This window comes from Rutilus rutilus (assembly GCF_951802725.1).
Source record: "Rutilus rutilus genome assembly, chromosome: 15".
Taxonomy (NCBI): Eukaryota; Metazoa; Chordata; class Actinopteri; order Cypriniformes; family Leuciscidae; genus Rutilus; species Rutilus rutilus.
In genome coordinates, this window is record NC_140220.1 from 33,866,068 (window position 1) to 33,891,005 (window position 24,938).

Consider the following 24,938-nt stretch of genomic DNA (forward strand, 5'->3'; position numbering starts at 1 on the left):
CAAGAAACTTTGCTGCCATACCATGAGTCCAGCAGGCGTAATGATATGACGCAGCACCTGAAAATAGGTTAGACAAACTTAGTCCCGGTCACGTTGGAAGTTACCGAGCTGGGGATTATTTTCAGGCGCTGCGTTATATCATTACGCCTGCTGGACTCATGGTACGGCAGCAAAGTTTCTTGATTATTACGCAGGAATGAGAGTATAGTTCCTAGCCATATCAGCCTAGAAAATCGCAACTTTTCATTTTCCGTCGGTCTTAGTGCACGATGTAACTACAGAAGAGAATAGTTTTAAATCTCTCATTTTTTTGAGAGAGATGCTAATGGTCATGTCCGATTCAATGATCTATGCTAAGCTATGCTAAAAGTGGTACCGCCAGACCCGGAGATCGGCTGAATGGATTCGAAAACGGTAAAACTCAACTGTTTAACTCTGGGGGAGTTGTAAAATGAGCCTATTTCCAAAAAAAGTGGAGTATCCCATAAAGAGCGCATGCGTAGACTGAATATACTGACACACATCCAGTTTCTTTCTCAGCTGTTCACTCATGACATAACCAAGAGAATACTTGCTGAGATTTTGACATCATTTTGTGTATGTGTCCGTTCAAGAGCAAGTAAACGCGAAAGAGGAATCAGTTCAGTGCTCGAGCGCTGTCTGAAACGTGCCTCTCTCTCTCTCTCTCTCTCTCTCTCTCTCTCTCTCTCTCTCTCTCTCTCTCTCTCTCTCTCTCTCTCTCTCTCTCTCTCTCTCTCTCTCTCTCTCTCTCTCAGATAACCGCGTGTGAGTCCCAATTTTCACCTCTTCTTCCGCGTTTAAAATCGTTTGAATGTGTAAATTGGCAAGATAAACTTTCACTCTATGATGGTTAAACTTAGCAGTTGATCCGCGAATCACATGCGTGCCGAACCGTGGGGCCTGGTCCGTACGGTAGTTTGGATGCTATGTTGGGTCAGTCACCATTTGGTTCTAGTATTAAATGGGTCCTAAATCAAAACTAGTTGAACCAGTGCTGGGATTTGTATAGAGACTTTGGTTTTTCTGAATAAGTTGTGGCAGACCATCTGGGTTTCTAGCACAGTTTTCACGAGTTTGCTCATTGTTTTTAGTTCGCTTCCTCTTAGTGGCCAGTAAGACGGCTCCCCAGAAACCACTGTCTTTCATCCACGGGAGCGGATGTGATGTTCTGTGCTCTGCTAGTGCTCTGAGAGTCTTTACAAGTCCCTTTAAATAACCTTTCTGTCTTTCTTTCTTCGCTATTATCTTTGCATTGGCAAGTGCTGTTGTCATAGCAACCCACATAGGGTATTGATCTTGCTGATGACCCATTTGATTTTGTGTACATCTATTGTAGTTTGAACTTTGGTGCTGCTGTTTCTGTTCACGGGTTCATCCATTTGTTGTGTTCAAAGCATGCGGCTCTTTGTTGTAAAGGACTTGTAAAAAAGAAAAAAGAAAAGATATATATATATTTTTTTTTTATTCCACTGAAAATTATGACATGGTGATGCTGAACTTTAATAATTTTATTCCAGTTCAGTTTTTTGGTGTGTATGAAGACCTGTGTGTGTGTGTGTGTGTGTGTGTGTGTGTGTGTGTGTGTGTGTGTGTGTGTGTGTGTGTGTGTGTGTGTGTGTGTGTGTGTGTGTGTGTGTGTGTGTGTGTGTGTGTGTGTGTGTGTGTGTGTGTGTGTGTGTGTGTGTGTGTGTGTGTGTGTGTGTGTGTGTGTGTGTGTGTGTGTGTGTGTGTGTGTGTGTGTGTGTGTGTGTGTGTGTGTGTGTGTGTGTGTGTGTGTGTGTGTGTGTGTGTGTGTGTGTGTGTGTGTGTGTGTGTGGTGGGACTTGAAAGACAACTGGCTTGACCTTCTGTTGACCTGGAAGCAGTTTATCACATGCAAGTATCCAAGTGGGAGGTCAAGGACAGGTCTGTCTGATAGACGGCGTGTGAAGAAGTCCCAGTTGTGTGTTTGTGTGATGGAAACGAGTGTACTTTCATAGTGCCTGTAGATTTACTGTAAAAGCAAAGTGCTGAGATAGAAGGGGCCAAAAATGTAATTTATTGCCTCACTGCCCAATGGTTTAACCTTTTCATATAAAGACTTTTCCTGAATCTTATTTCACTGTCCAGCTTACATAGTGCTTAATCTTTCGCCTGTGTATTTAACAGCATTCTCCTGCACAGAGCAAGTCAGCAGATACGTGACTACGCTGTCTGTACACTCGCCAGCATGTGATAGAGTGTGTGTGTGTGTGTGTGTGTGTGTGTGTGTGTGTGTGTGTGTGGTACATGAGCCAGACCCCTCCCCACCTCCGACTTAGGGAGTGCTACACATTCCCAGCGTTCTTCCGAGGGGGGTCGGAAGGGAAGGAGGAGGCTTCGTCCAGCTCTGTACAGTGCTAGGACTCAGAGTGTTTATCCTGTAGTTCCAATCATAACTCCTTCAGTTATCAGGCCAAGAATGGGCGGCTTTATCCAAGTGCGCCTCGTGAAATCATCTGCTTAGGGTTGTCTGGTCAGATGCATGGTTAATGAAGCTACCTTTTCAATGACCTATTGACAAGTGACTAGCACCATCACTGATGAGTGAATGTTAAACTGATGATAATAACCTGTCTCATAAGGGCTGAGAGCTCAGAAGCGTTCTGTTATGTGCTGTTGGTTCAGTGTTTGTGTTGTTGATGAGGTGAATTTAGTCTTTCCTCTGGTTTGCCTTTAATATGGGTTTTCGTGTTGTTTTTAATTTGCTCTTTTTCTTGGAGTGTATTGTGCTGTTTGTGTTTTTGACACACTTATATGTAACATTTGTGATTAATTCTCATAGTAGTCTAATTAAAAAAAAATGCAACTTGGTCTTGATTTATTATAAAGTACCTGAATTTTAGTAAAAGAGGTTATATAAAGTCCTCCAAGCGTGTTTAAAACTATGCAGCTTGAAATCCTTTGTATACGATTATTAATTAATCTGAAAGGGACTAGAACATTCAAGAGCTGGAGATTAATATACAGTACTGGTCAAAAGTTTGGAAACATTACTATTTTTAATGTTTTTAAAAGAGGTCTCATATGCTCAAGCCTGCATTTTTTTGATCGAAAATACAGAATTTTTTTTTTTTTAAATATTATTACAGTTTAAAATAATGGTTTTCTATTTGAATATACTTTAAGATATAGTACAGGCCAAAAGTTTGGAAACATTACTATTTTTAATGTTTTTGAAAGAAGTTTCTTCTGCTCATCAAGCCTGCATTTATTTGATCAAAAATACAGAAAAAAGTAATATTGTGATATATTATTACATTTTAAAATAATTGGTTTTCAATTTATTATACTTTAAATTATCATTTATTTCTGTGATGCAAAGCTGAATTTTCAGCATCATTACTCCAGTCTTCAGTGTCACATGTGACATCCAGTCTATCACATGATCCTTTAGAAATCATTCTAATATTCTGATTTGTTATGAGTGTTGGAAACAGTTCTGCTGGCCTAATATGTTTGATGAATAAAAGGTTAAAAAGAACTGCATTTATTTTATAATAAAAAAATATTTTCTAATAATATAAATCATCCTTGCTGAATAAAAGTATTGATTTATTTCAAAAAAAAGAAAGAAAAAAATTACTGACCAGTAGTGTATATTGTTGTTACAAAAGATTTCTAGTTTTAAAAAATGTGCTTCTTTTTTTTATTTTTTTTTTACTTTTTATTTACATTTATACTGTAATTTATTTCTGTGATGCAAAGCTGCATTTTCATCAACCATTACTCCAGTCTTCAATGTCACATGATCCTTCAGAAATCATTCTAATATGATGATTTGATACTCTGTTATTATCATTATTATTAGTAACAAATTGTAATGTTTCCAAACTTTTGACCGGTACTAGATATTTGTTTATATTATTGTTTGTTTACCCCTAAAATGCAAACAATTATTTTGCATCATGAGTTCATAACGGTCAATGTCAGTAAATAATATAATCCCACCCTATTTAAGCTATTAAAAATTGTCTGCAAAATGTGATAATAATATAACAGAACAGTTTTAAATAAAAGATTAATTAGCCTACAAAATATAATTTCACCCATATATTGTATTTTTTTTATTAAATATGATAAAATGTTCTCAATTAATAGCTAATTCATGCTTTTTACTTTTTTTTAAACAGTATTTTAGATTAGTTGCATGTGTTTGTTTTATCTTTTAAAATATAATATACTAGCCTACATATAAGGTAATCTAACAGTTAACCAATTAAATGTAGGCTAGTACTAACTTTTTTACGTTTTCAATCTATTAAAACTACAAATTCTTTGCAGTGTTATTATGTCCGCAGAATTGTTTATATTATTTAAGCATAGAGAAAAAAAAACCTTGAAATCAGTTTTCTGTCCAAATTATGTGAGAACACATACATATATATTTTTTTGAAGGGTTTTAAATGTTATATTAATCTCACTACTTCCAATTTGTTCTAGTTTAGCCTGTAGATTTAAACATACAGTGAGAATCTGCAAATTCAGTTTTATGCATTTAAAATTGCCCCAAATATTTAACTACTATTAAGGTTTTTTCGTGTTTTTGTTGTTGTTGTAAAACAACTCGCCAGCTCTTTAAAATCATCTAGTCATTTATTAATTATGTATTATATTAATTAGTACGTGTAATGAATTTTTTTTGTAAGCTGTAAGCTGGTTACATCATTAATAATAATTTTTATTTTTTTAATCAGCTAACAAAATTCGGTCCATTAGCTCTTGGCAGTGGGGATTGCGTTTTGGGAGTCTTGGCTGTGGTGTAAATTATTCCGCAGGCTCCGCATCAGCATATGACTATGGCAAAGGGAGGATGTTAGGCGCCCAGTTGCCATGACGACAGAAATGGGACGAGGTAGCGACTGCGGAGCGCGCGGTGGTATCGAGAGCGCGCGGGGGTTTCAGAAGCGGCCGGTCTGTCTGTGGAAGCGCGCTCGATACGCTATTCTTGACATTGCTGATAACGAATCCGCTCCAGAGCTGAGTGGTCGGTGAGTGCTCATACATTAAAAAAAATGCGTTTGCGTGCCGCTGATTTCGCGGTGAGATTAGGAAATAAGGAAGGAAGACCTCGCGCAATGCAACACGGCTCGTAAACATGAACACGCGCATGAGGAACGGTGCTCTATTTTTGACGCTCTATTTTTAATGGCGCGCGCTCGCTCTGCTTTCTGAACGGTTTGCTGTGCACCGGTTCATAAATTCATCGGAATTAGAATGGATTTATGCATCTGTAGGAATCCACAGTGCTCGAGAAATAGATTAATGTAATTACGCATGGCCTGTCTGATGCATGGGGAGAGAGAGAGAGAGAGAGAGAGCAGGTGAGCGGAAATAATCTGATGTTTAGAAAGTGGCTAGGAAAATAACTTTGAATCAGGGTCATCCCTATTTATCTTGTAGACAAATAATAGTTATTAAAATGACCCATTTCTTTATATTTCGGCATAATATGTCACATGACATGTTACCTGATGCTTTGGGCAAATAACTTTATTCTTATAAAGTATTCACTCTATTCCTCATTTAGTCTTATGCATATTTATCTTGGAAAAGCAGATGCAGATTCATGTCTTTCTTATTACCTCTGCTTTAACAGCCGAGCTTCAAACTGTCTATTGTCTGTGTGCACACTATACAGCGAATGCACTTCACACATTGCAAAGCATATTTATTTGCAAAAAAAAAAACAACCCTGAATTTGAAAGTAGTGTGTTCTGTCTATTCGATTACAGAAGATTATAATGCAGCATGATGGATATAAAATAAAGTAAAAATACCAATAATTGATTAACCTGATTTTTATTTTATTTTATTATCATTGTTTTAATTGTAGGTAGAGATACAATGTGTCTTACGAGTTTCTTTTTCCAGGAAATCGTAATTAAATCATAATAATTCATTTCACCTCAAAAGGTCCAGGTCCTACAGAGTTCCAGGGAATACTTAGTTAAAAAGGTTGGATGAGAGCAGGGGAAGCCGTCTGTCAGGGCTGATCTTGAGGCCAGGCGCCACAGCTGGAGGGGGAGGGGATGAGAGTGAATGAGGGCTGGGGGAGGGGGACTGACGGAGAGAGAGAGAGAGTTGGAAGAGCAGAGGATAGTGAAGATGCTTTTATGTGGCACCGTGTCTGTTTCTTCCACCCTCTGCACAGTGTAAGCCACCTCACAGCTTTTGTGCTTCATATATTTCCTGCCCAGTTTGCTGAGAATTTCATATCTGTATGTTTTGAGCATGTTTTTCCGCTATTTATCCAATGACTATAAAAGTTCCTTTGTGTAATTATGGTCAGAACGTGTGGTTTTTACAAAAAAAAAAATATATTTTATATATATTTATTTATACTAGTGATGTTTCCAAGAACCGCAGCTTTGCAGGTTGAACTACAAGTTGCAGCGTTTAGGCCGTGGTCATGTGTTTGAGTTAAACTTCTAGCGTTTTGTTAGTTTTGCTTTCTCAAAATCAGTGTGTTAAAGCATCGACCGTCATTTGAGTTCAAACAAACTGTTTTTGGTTTTGGTTGGTTTGATGTTTATTTTCTGTGAATTAAGTTAAATGGCAATTTGCAGGGTTCTCGTGGTCATTGAAAACATGTAATATATATATCAGGGAATGTTAAAATTGTGATTTCTAGACATGAAAAGATATTTTGAAGAATGTCGGTAACCAGACAGTCGATGTACCCCGTTGACTTGGGGTCCGTCAACTGTTTGGTTACCGACATTCTTCAAAATATCTTCTTTAGTGTTCAGCAGAAGAAAGAAATACTTACAGGTTTGAAACAACTTGAGGGCGAGTAAATGATGACAGAATTTTCATTTTTAAGTGAACCATTCCTTTAAGGTTAGGTTAAGGTGTAGGCTCAGGGTTAGTACCTATTTATTAACCAGTTATTATAATAAGTATATAGTATGTACATGCGGAACAGGACTGTATTTTCCATTTTCGTTTCTTTTACTATTTTTGATGTCTTATTCTTTTCAAAAATTTTCATCAGCTAAAACTGCTATATTATATTATTTTATTTTTTTTCTTTCAGATTACTAAAATTATCCAGTAATCACGAATGACTGACGAATGAAAAGTCATGGAAATTCATTGGTCAAAAGGTCTGGGAGCCCAAAATTTCTTACTGACTACACATATGTGTGTGTGTGTGTGTGTGTGTGTGTGCTTGTTGTAGTTGGTGAGTGAGCTGGAGAGTTACAAGATGAATTGATGGTTGGGAATTACAAAAGTTGTGGTTTGTGTCTTTTGTTGCTGTTTATAACTTTTGAATTATCCAATGAAACCCAAACCAGAAAGTTCACATAGAAGACATAGTATACAATTTAAAGTATTTTTAAAAGGAAAAATCTCCATCACATTATGCAGTCGAAACAGTACACACATCAATATGTTTACATTCAATCAAGAAAAATATTCAGCATACAGTATTAAAAATGATTAAATATCACTGTAAATGCAACATTCTGACATTGACATTGTGGTGTTCTCTCAGGTCTGATGAGTATTCCTGCTGCTGCGTCAGTTCAGTCAGGAGGCGGAGAGATGCAATCACCTGGGGCCATTAGCCCTTCGTTCCTCCCGCCCCCAAGTGGAAAAGTTCCAGGTCGCAAGAGGGGTCGCCCACCCCTGAAGAGGCACCCGGAATATCAGAGTCGCTATCCAGAATCCCTCCCACCCATCAAAGTGCCTAAGAAAAGAGGAAGGAAGCCTGGCTTTAAGGTCAGTAAACATCAGAGTGTTTGTGTGTTCATTTAAATATGTGTAGGCCACAAATATATAAGGCCTATCCATAGTTCAAAAGTGTCTGCCAATTGCATAAATGTCATCAAGTGGTGCATTTAAATGCATACTGGTGCGTGTGTATAACGCTTATTGTAGCTAGAGGAGCAGAGTAATGTCTTGTGTGTGTTTGTATATAGGTAGGCCCGTCTGATGTTGACTGTGAGAGAAGGAGGGGACAAGGTGGTTGTTCTTTGACTGATGTATCTGCAGTCTGCTGCTGCGGAGTTATTTTTAGCCGTGTGCCTGAGCACAGGCCTCATAATGTCTCTGCTGCTGATTTAAAGAGCTACACGCTACCACAATGTGTGTGCATGTTAGGAGATTTGCAGTAAACATCCTTGCAAGACTTTCAAATAAAAAAGACATTTTCTACCGGATGTACACTGATGAGCCAAAACATTATGACCACCTGCCTGATATGCTGTTGGTCTTCTGCGTGCGGCCAAAACACCGGGGCGTGGACTTTGCAAGAACCCCTGAAGTTGTCCTGTGGCAGGGCTGGACTGGGGCTAAAATTCGGCCCTGGACAAATCCAGCCCATCTGGGAATGTTTTGCTGAATGAATACAATAAAACAGCACAGAAACAAATAATAATAGATATTATAGATTTATTATACAATGCAGTTAAGCAAACTTAAAGGCACAATATGTAACTTTTTTTTGCTTGAAAAATAGCAAAAATCACTATATCTATGTTATATAGTTGTTTTAGTTGTGTACTTACATTATCCCGACTGTTTCCAACAACTTTCAAACCAGGAGAAATTTGTAATTTAATTCGAAGACACGTCCCGTTTCTTTATTTCCGTTTTGTCGCCATCAATGGCGTCATATCCGCGTTGTCCCTGGTTTCCGCTCGTACTGCCATAGCAACCAGAGCCCTCTGATAGTAACCAAGGCGACTGACGTGGACAACTGTGTAGTTCGCAATGTCTATTTGCACGCTGTTGTTGTTTCGTTCAAACATTATGGACCATGGCAAGCAGACTTTGGATAAAAAAGGAGAACTAAAACGAGAATCAATATCAGTGCGGTGTTTTCGAGATGCCTAGAGCTCCCATAGACAGTATATAAACGAGAGCTCCACGTCCGAGACTTCGACCGCTCCTACATGTACTTTATTAAACAGGTGAGCACATTTACATAAAACTAATCAATGTTATATAGTTCAACAATGATAAAATGTTAGAATATGATCTGTATGTTATTCTAATGTTGATCTAGCTTACTGCTAGTCTCATACAGACAAACTAACACATACATTTCAACACATTCAAATGCAGTTTAGTGTGCTAGTGTAATGTTAGACTAAGTGAAATAGCGCTGCGTTACCTCACAAGTTTAATTTGTCTAATAAACTGACCTGTGAGTTGTAATTCTGCACTTGCGTGTAGTTCGGTAGAATGAAATGTCCTTATTCCTTTTATATCCGCGGGACTCGCGTCGCGTGTGGAGCTGATCGCTGTCTCTTAGCAATCCCGACCTGCTTCATATCACAGTCATGATAAAAGCATCGATGTATTCACTCATCCATAAACATTATTAGATCGGTCGGCTTGACGTTGACGACAAGATCCATAATTCTTTGCAAATGTTGCGTCATCAAACTACGCCTTTGTTATTGTAAAGAGGTTAGCGACCCCTAGCGGTGAAAAATTCCATACTGTACGTTTAAAGGTGCTGTAGGACATCTGGGAAAATGCTAACTTTAGCACTGATAGCACTAAAAGCGTACGTCCCACCCTCCCTGCAAATCGCCGTCCGAAGCCACGCCTCCTGAAAGCATGAACGCGCACAGCCAAGAAGACCGGAGACAACGTTACTGTAATACCAATATCATGTGTCATTCACCGGTGAGAAAACTTTATTAGTACAGTTAGTAACACTACAATACCAAACGTAAAACAAATTCTTAAAAACAGAATATTTTCGTTTAGTTTAGCTAGCAAAACTTGTCCGTGTGTAATAATGTTTCTTGCATGACAGGGTTTCCACAATGAAGAGTCTGTTTGGCTCCGAGTAAGATAGATAGATCGTAGATCCTTTGCCAGCGCCACTTGTTGTCGGTTCAGAAGGAAAGTTAGGCCATTCTCGCTCTATCTGCACAGCGTACGTGAACGCGCTGATGACTTGCATCTGCGTGAACGGCCTGCGCAGTGGTACGCAAACACACATTGACCGACAGGGAACACATCGTTCGGACCGAACGCAACGATTGAACATTTAATGGTCACCTTCCACAGACATATATTTATAAAAATACATTCAGAGTGATTGCTATCAGGATAGGAGAAGCCTTTCAACCAGCATAACACTTTTTTTTTTTTTTACTGCAGATAATCACCTATTAATCACCTTTTAATATTGCATTTTTGTCACAAAGAAATGCACTTGACAGTAAAGCATTGATTTTGAGCTAGGATGCAGGAAAGTAAATGTACTGCTATTAAATTCTGTCATCATTTGGCCCTCGTAAAAGTCGCTTAGATCTTCATTCCTGCCCATTTCTCCTGCATCCGATCCAACACATCGATTGTTAGAACTGATTGTTTGCTTGCCATCTAATCTACCCAGACCTTAATAAGTGGACCTGTTAGGAGATGATCAACGATATTCACTTGTGACTGATCATAATGTTCTGGCTCATCAGTGTATATCAGATATAGTTTGTTATCGTAATTGTTAGTTTACTTTATTGTATTTGTAGTTGTAATAAAACATAATATAAAATATGACATGGCATAAATATATATTTTATACATATCTTAATATATTTGTATTAATCAATTATATAATAATAATAATAATAATAATAATAATAATAATAAATATAAATTTTTTTCCAGCTGAAGTCTCGCTTGATGACGCCCCTGGCTATCTCTCCTCCCAGCAGCACCCCAGAGCCAGACATGAGCTCAATCCCCCAGGACGCTGCTACTATCCCCCACTCAGCCACCCCGCAGGTCCTCACAGGTAACGGACACACACATCCGTAGATTACCAGTTTCACTATCTACAGTCTGAAGTATTGCCGTGCCAATCCCAGAAACTAGTAACCAGGTCTAACTATTAAGGGAATAATAAAATGTGAGCATTAGAGAATCACTGTCCTCAGAGGAGTCACATTATGACTGTCTCATTCTTTTTTTAGTGGCCAGTAGGGACTGTAACTCTACCCATTTATATCGGAATTATGATAGCTGTTTTTTTTATTTTTTATCAAAATGATATGATGGGATGTGCGTCTCAGGGGTGAGAGAAGACCACCAACACTGTCTTTATAACAAGACCAGATATATTTCCTTATCTTATTTAAAGTAATAGTTTTTCAAAAATTAACATTTTCTCTCCATCAAGTTGTTCCAAACCTATAGAAATGTATTTCTTCTGCTGAACACAAAAGATATTTTGAAGAATATGGTTAACAAACAGTTGATGGACCCCATTGACTTCCATTAAAAATGTGGTCCATCAGCTGTTTGGTTTCCAACATTCTTCAAAATATTTTCTTTTGTGTTCAACAGAAGAAACTCATACATATTTGGGACAACTTGAGGGTGAGTAAATGATGACAGACCTATCTATTGACTAACTATTTTGGGGGAGCTATCCAAATAGACAACATCTATTCCAATGGAAAATGTTTTGCCTGTTTGGTTTCATTTGTACTCATTCTCCGTCCTTTTCTTATCTGATAGAAAGTTCTTTAAAATTCAATACTCCTATTGAATTTATTGAAGAAATGTATTTCCATATTATACACTACCAGTCAAAAGTTTGAGATTGTGAGATGTTTTTAAGTGTTTGAAAGAAGCTACATTTATTAGATTCAAAACAATACAGTAATATTGTGAAATATTCTTACAATTTAAAATAATAGTTTTTTTTACTATTTAAACGTAAATAATAATACGTTTTATTATTAAACGTATTTTAAAAATGTGATTTATTCCTGCGATGGCAGAGCTTAAAGGGATAGTTCACCCAAAAATGAAAATTAGCCCATGATTTACTCACCCTGAAGCCATCCTAGGTGTATATGACATTCTTCCTTCAGACGAAGACAATCAGAGTTATTGAGTCCTGGCTCTTCCAAGCTTTATAATGGGAGTGAAAGGGTGTATGTCTTTGGAAGTCCATCAAAGCGCATCCATTCATGATAAAAGTGCTTGTGTAAGAAAAAAATCTATATTTAAAACTTTATCAACTAATATAACTAGCTTCCGGCAGACGGCCGTACTAACGGACTAACGTGGTTGGCCAGCCCTGTTTGTTTGAACCACGAGAGGCGTCAAAGCTTACGCTACTCCTACATCCTACGTCATACGTCATACGTCGTCAAGTGTTACTCTTTTGGCGTAAGTCGACTTGCGTAGGTCGTCTGCCGGAAGCTAGTTATTTTAGTCGATAAAGTTTTAAATATGGATATTTTTCTTACACGAACGCATCGCTTCACTTCAGAAGGCCTTTATTAACCTGGGCCTGGGCCGCGTGGAGCACTTTAATCAGGGATGGATGCGCTTTGATGGACTTCCAAAGACATAAACCCATTCACTCCCATTATAAAGCTTGGAAGAGCCAGGACATTTTTTAATATAACTCTGATTGTATTCGTCTGAAAGAAGAATGTCATATACACCTAAGATGGCTTCAGGGTGAGTAAATCATGGGCTAATTTTCATTTTTGGGTGAACTATCCCTTTAATATGCTATAATATGCTGATTTGGTGCTCAAGAAACATTTCTTATCAGTATTAATGTTGAAAACTGTTGCAAATTGTGATCAGTGATTGTGAAGAACAGCATTTATTTGGAAAATAAATATTTTGTAACCATATACAAATCTGTGCAAGTACAAATTAAGCATGCAAACATTGTTGTGTCATTTGTGATAAGACTTATAATAATAATATTATATAAGACTTATATAATAATAGATCTGTCAGTCCTAAACTCAGTATGTGTGAATGTAGCCAGTAAAGATTTCATACGGCATAGGCTTAGACACACTTAATCTTTGGGGTCAGGACCCTTCAGTCCATACGGGCTGCTCATCCAGTTTGGCAATAACATCCATGACTAGAAGGAAAGGGAACGGAGAGAAGGGAGTAGTTACATCTCTTATTTCAAAGGTTAATAGGTGTGAAAGTCTCAAGGGACATTATTGAGGAACCTGACTGCTCTAGCCTTAGAGGCATTATCATCCAATTTATCTCTTCATTACAATGGAGAGATCAGTGCTGTTCTGCTATATTGCCTTTTTAATGGAATAAAAAAAATCGTACTATTTTTAAAATATGAGCTTAGAATGAATTCACATCACACCTGTACTAGCATGTGTACTTTTCAATTATGCCATTCAAAATGAATGCGGACTGCATCTCAATGCTGTTCAAGGTCTACTTTAAACATGAGAAGTTGTGACGTATGGCTGAACTCCATCTTGAGTTCTCAAAGCTTAATCCGTTTGCTGTAGGGAGTCGTTGCTGAACAAGAGGCTTTTGTCTGCCCACCAGGTTTCTAGACTTTAATTCTTTTTGCAATGGAAAAGTCATGCTCTCTTTTTGGTCCCTCTCCTATATTTCAACAACCATGTTCATTTTGTTCAGGGTCATTTGCCTTCATGATATGTTTGACAGCAGCGTTTTGTCTTCAATTCTTTTAAGAGAGAAATTTGACAACGCATCTCGGTGCTGCTCGCAAACCTGCGTTCCGATGTGAGGGTGTTGCCGAGGGAGTTGTTGTCGAGGTCATGACCTTAATGACCTCAGGTCATTGTTAACAGCTTTGGTGTTTTGTTTTATTCGGAAAACGTGTTTGTATATGACTGCTTGCAATTAAATTATATTGCCTTTCCTGAGGGTGGTTCATTTTCACCGTCGTTAAGCCTACACGTCTGGCATGTCAGTAATCTTGCTATTGGTTATCTATTTTAAGACTTTGTGTGTTATCTCTGTACTCTGTACACTTGCTGTTCATTGACTTTATCCTGTTACACATTCTCAAACATAGCACAGGCTACTTCTTGAGATTATTTTAGGTGTGTCTGTGTGTGTGTGTGTGTGTGTGTCTGTGTGTGTGTGTCTGATTCCTGGTCATGGTGCTTCTAGATGACAGACGCTGAAGGAAATCCCTTAGCAGGGCAATCTGTCAGATTAAGGCATCCTCATGCTGCAGACGAGCGAGGGAAGTCAGTGGGGACAGATTGTGTGGGAGGAAATGGGAGGGGGACGAGTGATTGGTGGATTCCCACACACACACACTCACACTCTCTCTCTCTCTCTCTCTCTCTCTCTCTCTCTCTCTCTCTCTCTCTCTCTCTCTCTCTCTCTCTCTCTCTCTCTCTCTCTCTCTCTCTCTCTCTCTCTCTCTCTCTCTCTCTCTCTCTCTCTCTCTCTCTCTCTCTCTCTCTCTCTCTCACTCACTCACTCACTCTTTTTATTTCTGTTATGTACCTGTATTGTTGTTGTTGATATTAAACGTTGATATTCGTAAGTCACTTGGGATAAATAAATGCATAGAATTGGAAATGTTTCCTATTAATAAAGGGTTGTTGTTTTTTAGGGTAATCAAAACATTATTGGCTCTGGATGGCTCATAAAACCACAGATGCTTTTTAGGTGTGATTTACAGTATGCGGTCTAGTTTAATGGCATTATTTTAAGAAGAGGAGCATTTTTTTATACATGTTTATATGAGGTTTGCAATTACTGAAATGCACAGTACATAGCACATGACTGAAGCACCCTAAGCTGTCACAAGCACTGAGTTTTTTTTATTTTTTTATTTCTATGTTGTTTCTCCTTTGTTGCCCTCTCTTTCTTTCATTGCTCGTCTCTTGGGTCTCATGACGAAACGATCTATAAATGTGCCCTCAAATGTTTGAAGATTCCTTGACAAATACCACAAGCCATTTTGTAGTGTCAATAAGGAAGACGTGCACTGTGTGCCAATGTGTGTGTGTGTGTGTGTACAATTACATGTTGGCATTGTCTTTACAGATCATGGATTAATTTTTTGAATACGGTGGTGATTCTGTTAGTGCTATTGATTTTGCTTTGCTTTTAAAATTACTTATTAACTTAAAGGAATGGTTCACTTAAAAATGAAAATTCTGTCATAATTTACTCGCCCTCAAGTTGTTTTAAACCTGAATCAATTTCTTTCTTCTGCTGAACACTAAAGAAGATATTTTGAAGAATGTCGGTAACCAAACAGTTGATGGACCCCATTGACTTACATAGTATTTCCTACTATGGTAGTCAATGGGGTACATCAACCGTCTGGTTACCGACATGTTACTCGACAACTTGAGGGTGAGTAAATGATGACAGAATTTTCATTTTTAACTAAACTATTCCTTTAAGCAAACAGTATAAACTTATATTTTCAGTACATAATACCAAAAAAATCTCAAAACCAACGAATTACCCTCCATTAGCTTTCCAAGACTTAGTCAGACCATAACATGAACTGAGAAAAAAAAAGCAAATCCAGCAGTTTCATATTGTGCTTATTCCGTTAAAAATGCATGCTGAAAGCAGCTAATGCTAATTTTAAAATCTCTCTCTCTGTCCTTTTTATTCCAGTGTGTATCTACGTGAATAAGCAGGTGAACACGGGTCCTAACCTGGACAGGCAGAAGGTGCTGCAGCTGCCGGATCACCTGGGTCCCGCCAGGCCCTCCGTGGTGCTGCAGCAGGCGGTACAGGGCTGCATCGACAGCGCGTTTCAACAGAAAGCCGTCTTCACCTTGCTTACAGAGGGCTACGGAGGAGAAAAGATCTCAGGTTCATTTGCATAGCCACCCTAATGCGTGCCTCCATTCTGATTCTCATTCTGGCTTCTGTATATACATATATGCACTACTGTTGCACTACTAGTTTGAGCAGCAAATCAGCATATTAGAATGATTTCTGAAAGATCATGTGACACTGAAGACTGGAATAATTCTGCAACTGAAAATTCATGGTTAATTGAATTAATTGTTTTATTTTAAATTGTAGTGTACAATTTACAAAGTAATGATCTAGCACAAAGTTAGTGCTGGTTTATGGGACATTTTTAAATATACTGTAAAGGTACATGTATACGCACGCACGCACGCACGTGTATGTGTATGTATGTGTATAGAAGTGAGCACTGAGAAATATTACGGAATTATACTTGCTGTATAATTATTTTGTCAATCTACTTGTAATTGTGCAATTTCAATTAATAGAAACGTGTGATTGACAGATATCCTCCAGATCAGATTAATCTGTCAATATTTGGCCATTTTGAGGTCATCGTCATCGGCCATTAACTATGCCCACTTGGCTAATTATCAGAAGTTACATTTTGTTTTTGTAACAGTAACGTAATCTACAGGTACTGTCGTCTTTACCACATTTTCTGTTTTCATGTTTAAGTTTAAGTTTAAATTTAATTTCAGCAATTGTGGTGCATATTATTTCAAATGTTTATTTATATATATATATATATATATATATATATATATATATATATATATTAGCATTATATCTGGTGTCAGCATCAGCCATTGACCATTTATAGGAGCATGTAATGCGGATAACACAGACACTGCAAAATAAAGTCCTACGGTCCTTGCACACGGAGTCTGAAATATTCGTATGCGGTTTTTCATATTCGTCATTCGGTGGCTCTGATTTGTCAAAACACCGCTCAAAAGTCTTGCTACGGATGCGAAAAACGAACCCGATCCGAATTTTTCATGATGGACGAAAGTTTCGGAGGCAGTATGTAAACGTGATTGACGCAACGTGAGGTCGGATTTATTTTTTAACGTGGGAGAATTCCGTATTTTCGTATTTACTGTAACGCCATTTACAACAGTGTGCAATTTACTTGAGTTTAAACACTCTTTCTTTCTCCTCATCAGCCACCTTTGATGGTAAACAGCATCTGTTGAGTTTGCCAGTGGTCAACAGCGTAGGCTATGTTCTCCGCTTCCTCAAGAAGTTGTGCCGAAGCCTGATGTGCGAGAACCTCTTCAGTGACCAGCCCATCGCTCCTTCATCGTCTCCCTCCTCCTCTTCCTCATTCCACGCTGAAAAGCACTCAGACGGACAGCCCAAGTCAAGTGCGTGCTCATCAAGCTCTGTTATTCTACCCTGTTTTAAATACTTGAGCTGTGTTTCCGTCTATATCTACACAGCCTGCAGTTGAAGTGAACTTTTCTATATTAGACAATTCTTGTTTTTGTCAATTTTTGGTTTGGATGTTTTGTAATTTGGCTGTTTGATTTGGATCTGCACTCGTTTCTGTCTCTGTCCAATTTGCCCTTCTGAAAATGCAGAGGAGGCCTTTAGTGCAAGCTGAGCTGTTTAAGTGGCAGTGAAAGGTTGAGTGCCTCTGTGAGTGGCCTGTGGTTTGAGTGTTGCTGGCTCCACCTCTCTCTCTCTCTCTCTCTCTCTCTCTTTTCCCCCCATGAATGTGGTTTGGGAGCTCTAGAGATTAGAGCATTAACTTCAGTATGACACAATATCACAGCGCTCAGCTACATAGGCAAAGGTTGTGTTGTGACTTAATCCCATGTCAATGGTTAACCGTGGTTAAGAGAGGAAAACCCACTCCAGGGGGAGCCTACGTTCCTCAACACTGTATGTTTATCAGTGTTTCCTACAGACGGCTGTGATCTCATTGTCTACCAGCTACCTATAATTCATTCTGACTACATTAAAAATATTATTTTAATTTTAAATTTGAACTAATTTAATTTTTTTTATTCTTCAGGTTTAAAAAAATAATTTATATATATTTTTTTAATTTATTGAACAAATAGTCAGTATAATGAACAGTCTGTATAATCAACTAACATTTTGAGTCAGACATGACAAAGTATTCAGAGAGTTTATTCAGTGAAGAGACTAATAATACAATCTCATAATGTGTAATTCATTAAAAGAATGAATTTCTTAATGAATTAAGATTTCCACTTTGGTGAATCGCACTACACTAGTCATTCTGTATGTTTGCTTTTTAATGCAGAAACACATAGAAAGATGTGTTTGCTTATCATTTGCATATGTATATCATTTGGTTTGGATGAATCCATACAGGCCAATCTGCACTCAAAAAAAGCAATAATTATCCTGAGCCAAATGCTTAACATGCATTATTTTCCCTAAATTGCTTTTCCTTTTGTGCAGCAGACTCGATGGTGGATGATTACCATGGCGACTCAATGGACCCTAAGCGCTATTCTGTTGACCCCAGCGACTCGGCTTTTGGAGCGATGTCCTCACCGTACACGGCGAGTAAACCTGCATATGGTTTTCGTTCTGGCCCCGTCTACTCTGGAGGTGTGTGCAGGCAGGCAGCCAGTCCCAGCACATTCCAGGAAGGAAACAGAAGTGGTAAGAGAGAGGAAATTAACACTTATACAATAAAGCAGAAAAAGAGTTTCTGCAGTACTTTAAAACCATGTTAATCAAATGAGATGTATGTGAGAAGATACCAAGAGATAATCAAAAAACTGAAAACTAAATGGTATGTAAAGTACCAATGGCTCTCAAGTAAGGGGGTGTTGGAGCCCACTAGGAGGTCTCAAGATGACTTCAAATTATTTAAACAACAAATATATTAGGGATGGGACGGTATGAAAATTTAATATCACGATAATAGTGACCAAAATTATCGTGATTATCAATATTGTCACGGTTTTGTTAAAACGAGATGAAAGTGTTCAAAAATAACTGATGCTCACACTGAAAACATTTCAACAAGTTTTATATTTGAAAATCAACAAACAACAAATAAAACAAGCAGCTCTATGCACTTTTTTAAAGCAAGATTATATTCTGTGGCATTTCCTTCCTTAAAATGACCGTCGTCAATAACAACGCATTATAACACGGCGCACATGCATCACAACGGACGCTCTCATTTCATTCAAATACAACTTGCCGTCTTGCGTCTCCGTTTTCGATTGTATTGAAAATGAAATCAGAGTTGATTTATTGTTTACTGAGTTTGATAATATTTTTGTGATCATGTAAGATTTAAAACATTAATCTGCCTTCCGCCATTCCTTCTCGAATAAAAAAACAACAACATTGCGCGCTGCGCCTGCGTCAGCCTGTTATTAAGTGAGTTATTAAAATCGCGATAATCAAACACGGTTTTAATGATAATTCAATTTTAAATGATAATACTAACCGGCAGTACATTTTATCGTGGTTTATAGTGAAACCGGTAATCGTCCCGTCCCATTATATTTTTATATATATATCGTGGTTTATAGTGAAACCGGTAATCGTCCCGTCCCATTATATTTTTATAAAAAATATAGTATAAAAAGGTTAAGAACCACATTTACTGCATATATGACATTTTGGTAACCCTTCCTATGAAGCCTGTATTTATAATGCATTTTAAGGGTATGCATAATGCCTTATAAACAACTTTATAATGTGTTGTATCATCTGATAAATAATCATAACAATAGTTACAATACATTAAAATACTTGGCTATTTGTGGTTATAACTTTTAAGAGTATAATGCATTATAACACCAGATAAAGCCTGTATTTATAATGCATCAAACTGGTATTCTTAATGCATTACAAGGCACACATATTGCCTTATAATGCGTTTGTACTCTTAAAATATATAACATATTATAAGGTTGTTTGTGCATGTATTATAATGCATTAAGCATACCCTTAAAATGCATTGTAAATACAGGCTTCATAGAAAGTGTTAGTGATATTTCTAGCTTCAACCAAGAAGGATAATCCTAGCCTTGTCTGAACCTGATTTCTCTCTGTCTAGCCTACAGTCCATCCCCAGATGGAGGGGAGGCGAAGCCCCCACCCAGTAAGGATCCCTCCAGGTGGAGCGTGGATGAGGTGGTGTGGTTTATCAAAGATGCAGATCCTCAAGCGCTGGGCCCGCACGTGGATCTCTTCAGAAAACATGTGAGTCTGACTGACACATTTATTTACAAGCGGCAAACAAACACCATGTGTTGGACATATTGTCAGATAACTAATCCCTGTGTAGGTAACATTAGTTCAGTCTCAAGTTAGAAAACCAGATCAATTCAAGGTCACATGATTGGTGATATAACCACCTGAGCTGAATGTTAAATGGAAAAGATTTCAAATCTTTGCTTATTTAAAACAGAACAAAAAGCAAAGTGCAATTTAACACCATCTAATGAAATCTTCCACATAGGGCCGCACAATTAAAGTGCAAAAAAGGCTGTGATTTAATTATGGAAATACGTCCAATCCATCTCAGTATGTGCTCTGAGTTTGGTGGTTGTGTGGTTTATCATGTGAATTGTAATTGGAAAGCACTGCAGGTTCACCACATTTGCTACAAGTGAAGAAATAGAGGGGGAGATCATCATTATAATATAAATAGAGATTATTATAATGTTATCCAGGTAGAATGAGCAGTTCAAGTCAGAGCAAGTGGAGCCAAAGCATTCTGCAATTACTACTTCTGTGCAAAGTTCATCAACATTTTAGTTGTTAAGCTCTGCTTCAACTCTGGACTGCTAACACTCTGTTAAATCTAATGTAGTTTTTGGGGCCAGATTTTTGTGCATGTGTTTTTCCAACTCAGAATATTCTAATATCCTTAAACGCTGTAAAACATTGTTTCATGTGTACTTGTAAGCATTCTGTTGTGGACATTGTGATTTACTTCTTCAGGAGATTGATGGGGATGCTCTTCTTCTCCTGAAGAGTGACATGATCATGAAGTACCTGGGACTCAAACTGGGCCCGGCTCTCAAGCTCTGCTACCACATTGACAAGCTAAAACAGAACAAGTTCTGACCGGTCTCTGCACCTTACACACACACACACACACACACACACACACACACACACACACACACACACACACAGATGGATTCACTCACAGTATTTACTCTCACTCATTTGTTGTAGTACTGGACGTTTTTATCGCCCATTCTTTGGTCATTCAAGGACAAGCACCAGACCATTGTTTTTTTTACTTGTGTGGTTCGTCTGCCTGTATATTGGGACATTTCACTGACCAGAACATTTGCTTGTTCTAATTTTAAGCGTTTTATTGATTACTTGATATCTGAACACTGCTCTAATCAAAAGGCAAGTCATCTCAGCTGCTTTCTGGGATTTGAGTTTTTATCCTCAAGTGAGAGTGCAGATGAATTATAACTGTAAATCACCCTTCTTCAAATGGACGGAGTTGTAACAAACGTATTAGGTCACTGACGAACTCGCTCCCGTTTTTACAGAGCCATGGACTGTGACTAAAACCCTGTGAACTTCAGCCACCTGCTGGTGAAGTGGAGTCACTGCAACTCTGTGACACTTGACACCCCCAGTTCTAACCAGGAACCATTCAGCTTCTTATTTTGCGGAGAGCTACTTCGAAGGCCGATAACCTGGGAGATCAGTTACTAACAGAATTCAGCATTGTGCTTTTCGACTAAACCGGTACAAGTGTGCACACAGTCTTGGCAGGGTACAACTATGAACAGTTACACTTTGCAACCAGCAAATAACAGGCACAAATGCAACTCTATTCAGCAATGGACCACCAGTCATGTCTTTGGAAAGCCTCCCAGCCAACCAGAGTCAGAACTAAACAGGATGCACTACAAGGCTTCAGTAAAAAATGGTGCATTGCAAGCATAGTAATGCACACCAGGTGCTGTTTCTCAACCAGCAGGTCACGTTTAACTAAAAGCAACTATACTGGTATTATACATGTCATACTGTGGACCAAATACACTGAAAATCTCATCAGTCCCAAAATTTCTTGTTTTTCTCTCTTTTCGGAGCAGAGGCCTCATATTAAAAAGCTGCTCTGATATTACACAAATGTCAACTTGTGATTTACTTACAAAATACGTAGCACTTTACAATAAGGTTCAATATATTCAATACATTGGGTATAATGAACTTTGATTCTGATATCTAGAACTTTGATAATGATACTTATGTCTAGGTTAATAATCACTTCTACATATTGCTGTCCAAAATTCTTCAAGGATGCATAATTGATCCAACAGTAAACACTTAAATTATATATATATATATTATTTTTTTTTATTATTATTTTTTTTTAAATCAATTAAAATACATTTTAGTAAGTTTCTACTCATCAAAGAATCCTGAAAAAGAGTCAATGTTTCCACAAAAATATTAAGCTGCACTTTTTTCCCCAACATTGATAATTAAAAGAAATGCTTTTAATTTATTTTTTAATTTTAATTTACATTTACATTTAAATTTACATTTAAATTTAAAATTTTAATTTTAATTTTAAATTTAAAATTTTAATCAGCATATTAGAATGATTTCTGAAAGATCATGTGACACTGAAGACTGCTGTAACGATGCTGACAATTCAGCTTTGCCATCACAGGAATAAGTAACATTTTAAAATGTATTAAAATAGAAAACGCCTATTTTAAATGGTAATAAATATTTCACAATATTACTGTTTTTACTGTTATTAAATAAATGCAGCCTTGGTGAACATACCATTAACCTAGATTAATAAATGCTGTAAATGTTTTTATTGCTAGTTCACGATACCTAATGCATTAACAAATCGAAACAAACTGAACTTTATTGTAGCGTTGTCACTAATTTTGTAGGCATGTTTCAACCCATTTTTTTTTTAAGTTGTGTAAATTGTCTTTATTTCACTAACATTTTGACTGTGGATTAGACGTGGATTTTCGTTCATAAATGTACAGTGTATACGTGCACGCAAGCTGATGTACTTTAGAGGTACTTCTCTGATCTAATGTTATTTTAACAGTTACATTTGAGCTAGGTTTCAAACAATTACTGCAGCTTGCTTTCTTTTGTGAAAAATGTGTTAAAAGAGTCATTTTAGTCTCCTGAGGCATTTCAGGAAATTATTTTATTATTATTATTATTATCCTTTTTATTATTGTTATTTTCTTCTTTTTATATAATATATATATATATATATATATATATAATATATAATTTAATTTTTTTGCACAAATGGCATTCAGAATTACTGTATTGCTTTTCAGGTGAACCTAAAGGGATAGTTCATCAAAAATGAACATTCTGTCATATTTCATTTACCCTCATGTCGTTTCATGTCCACACGAGAGATAAAGTCATACAGGTTTGGAACGATGAGTAAATGATGACAGAATTTTTTCATTTTTGTATGAACTATCCCTTTAAGTCTGCCCTGATGATGTCATACATCTCCCAAAGTGGATTACACCCAAGTGTACAACATTTCTGTATCTGCAACCATGTGTAAATATAATAATTTATGTAGTAGCCACAGATTAAATTTACAATTTCAAAAGTAAAAGAGCAAATTATGTAAAAAAACAGTTTAGATTCAATCATCCAATGAACACATAGAGCTTTAACATGTAACCAGCTGTGCTGTGCTAGACTTCATTGTTGTACGATCTGCCTCTTAAAGCGACTGCTATGCTGACTTGCATCTGTACAGAATCGTTGTCTATAATTTTGCATCAGGGAGGCTGTTTAAGTGGTCTGTTTTTTTTCCCTCACTTTTTATCTTTTTTTTTTTTTTTTTCTGTAGCACCAGTTGTCCTGGGTTTAATAGCTTTCTAAATGAAAAATGTGTAAGAGGAGAATCATAAAAAACAGTGACACCAGAAAAAAGGGAATTAATCAGTGAGCTCTTAAATCCGGTGCTACGTTAAGAGGTCAGGGCTCTTTATAAGTGAATCTACTGATTTGAAAAGAAGCGTATTCATTTTTTTACGTCTCTTCTGATTGGTTGGAAAAAGTTCAAAGGTATAAACAAAAAGGGTTTGGGTTTTAACACAGAGACCCAAGATTATAGAAATATATTACCCATGTCTGATGTTCAAACTCTTGTATTAGCTTTAAAAGCAGACCGTTTTTTATTGTTTATTTTTTTATTTCCACTCATGTACTCAAACAATGGGAGTATCTTGTTGGTTTTAAACGCCCTTTAACTGAGTAATAGCAGCACTGAGCTTTTAAACATGTTTGCAAGCATTATTTTTTTATGGCTGCACTTAAAATGTAGGAAGCTTTGACACTTTCATAACAATCTTTCATAATGTTTTGGACTGTTTATGACCTCGCACAGATATTCTGCTGACATTGACCGGCTCCGATGTTCCCGTCAAGATATTACCAGTGTTTGTGTCAGGAATATGAGTGGGCTTTTTTTATGGATGATCTATTCTTCAGTTCACTTCTGGATCGTTTTGTGTGCATTCATATGTCAGGTTTGCGTTTGCCTCCGCAACATGTCATTCATTGTCATTTTTGATATATAACGGAAAATGTAAGTACATTTATGAATGCTGCTCTCGATGATAGTCCCATGTAAGACTTTAAATTTGTCAGCTCACAAAAGAGTTTTAACGGAAAACGGGGGACTTCAACACGGACCATTCATGTTGGTGCTATAATATGACTGTGTATTTAACGAATAATGATTTTATGCATATGATTTTATGGTTGGTTTGCTTTATTTCTTCAGATAGGCTTCAGTGTTGTGAACTCTCGTGACTAACGACAGGCATAATAGAGCATTATGAAAGAGTTAGAATAAAGCATTATGAGCACTCTTTACTGAACTCCATTTGTAAATCTATACGTGGCTATTGAGTGGTGCAGGGAGGATTTTTCCATAGGCTTTTGAATTATCACAGAAGATAAGCTCTGTGATCAACAAAAGTTTATGATTGGCCTACTTAACGTTTTGTCCATCAAGATCAACACAACTTTTATGAATTTTGAAGCCTAAATACAACCGTCAGAAATACAAATCGAACCTTAGGCTATAAACAAACTACTTCAATGTCACCACAATCAAGCTTCCGAACAACTCTTTCAGCCTTAATTAAAAACCGTTTTTGTAACGATACCATTGAACCATTTTGGGTTCACTAAAGAACCTTTCAGTAAACAAGTGTCACGGGACGTTTAAGTTTACTTCACTATGTTACAATTAAATCCTAATCTAATCATTCATGACAAACTATATATCGTTGGAAAGGTCTAAGACTCCTAAATAGATATTTTAGGACTCTTTTTTTTGTTACAAATTATTCAGGAACAGAAATAGATGA

At 37.2% G+C, this 24,938-nt stretch overlaps 1 protein-coding gene across 5 annotated transcripts in view; it reads left to right on the top strand.

Annotated features, from left to right (window-relative positions):
- The window catches only part of scml4 (Scm polycomb group protein like 4), a 32,408-nt gene extending 10,732 nt beyond the window's left edge, over positions 1 to 21,676 (top strand). Inside the window, exons 1-9 of one of the 5 annotated variants that reach the window (XM_084433172.1) lie at positions 4,934 to 5,030; positions 7,079 to 7,148; positions 7,541 to 7,767; positions 10,678 to 10,804; positions 15,421 to 15,621; positions 16,734 to 16,934; positions 18,004 to 18,210; positions 19,628 to 19,773; positions 20,518 to 21,676. In XM_084433172.1, the coding sequence (XP_084289298.1) occupies positions 7,127 to 7,148; positions 7,541 to 7,767; positions 10,678 to 10,804; positions 15,421 to 15,621; positions 16,734 to 16,934; positions 18,004 to 18,210; positions 19,628 to 19,773; positions 20,518 to 20,643 (1,257 nt within the window). In that variant the 5' untranslated portion in view covers positions 4,934 to 5,030; positions 7,079 to 7,126 and the 3' untranslated portion in view covers positions 20,644 to 21,676. Of the gene's footprint in view, positions 1 to 4,933; positions 5,031 to 7,078; positions 7,149 to 7,540; positions 7,768 to 10,677; positions 10,805 to 15,420; positions 15,622 to 16,733; positions 16,935 to 18,003; positions 18,211 to 19,627; positions 19,774 to 20,517 lie in introns of those variants that run through there. The other 4 variants (XM_084433171.1, XM_084433173.1, XM_084433169.1 and 1 more) reach the window with 4 other exon arrangements.
- The last annotated feature ends 3,262 nt before the right edge of the window (positions 21,677 to 24,938 follow it).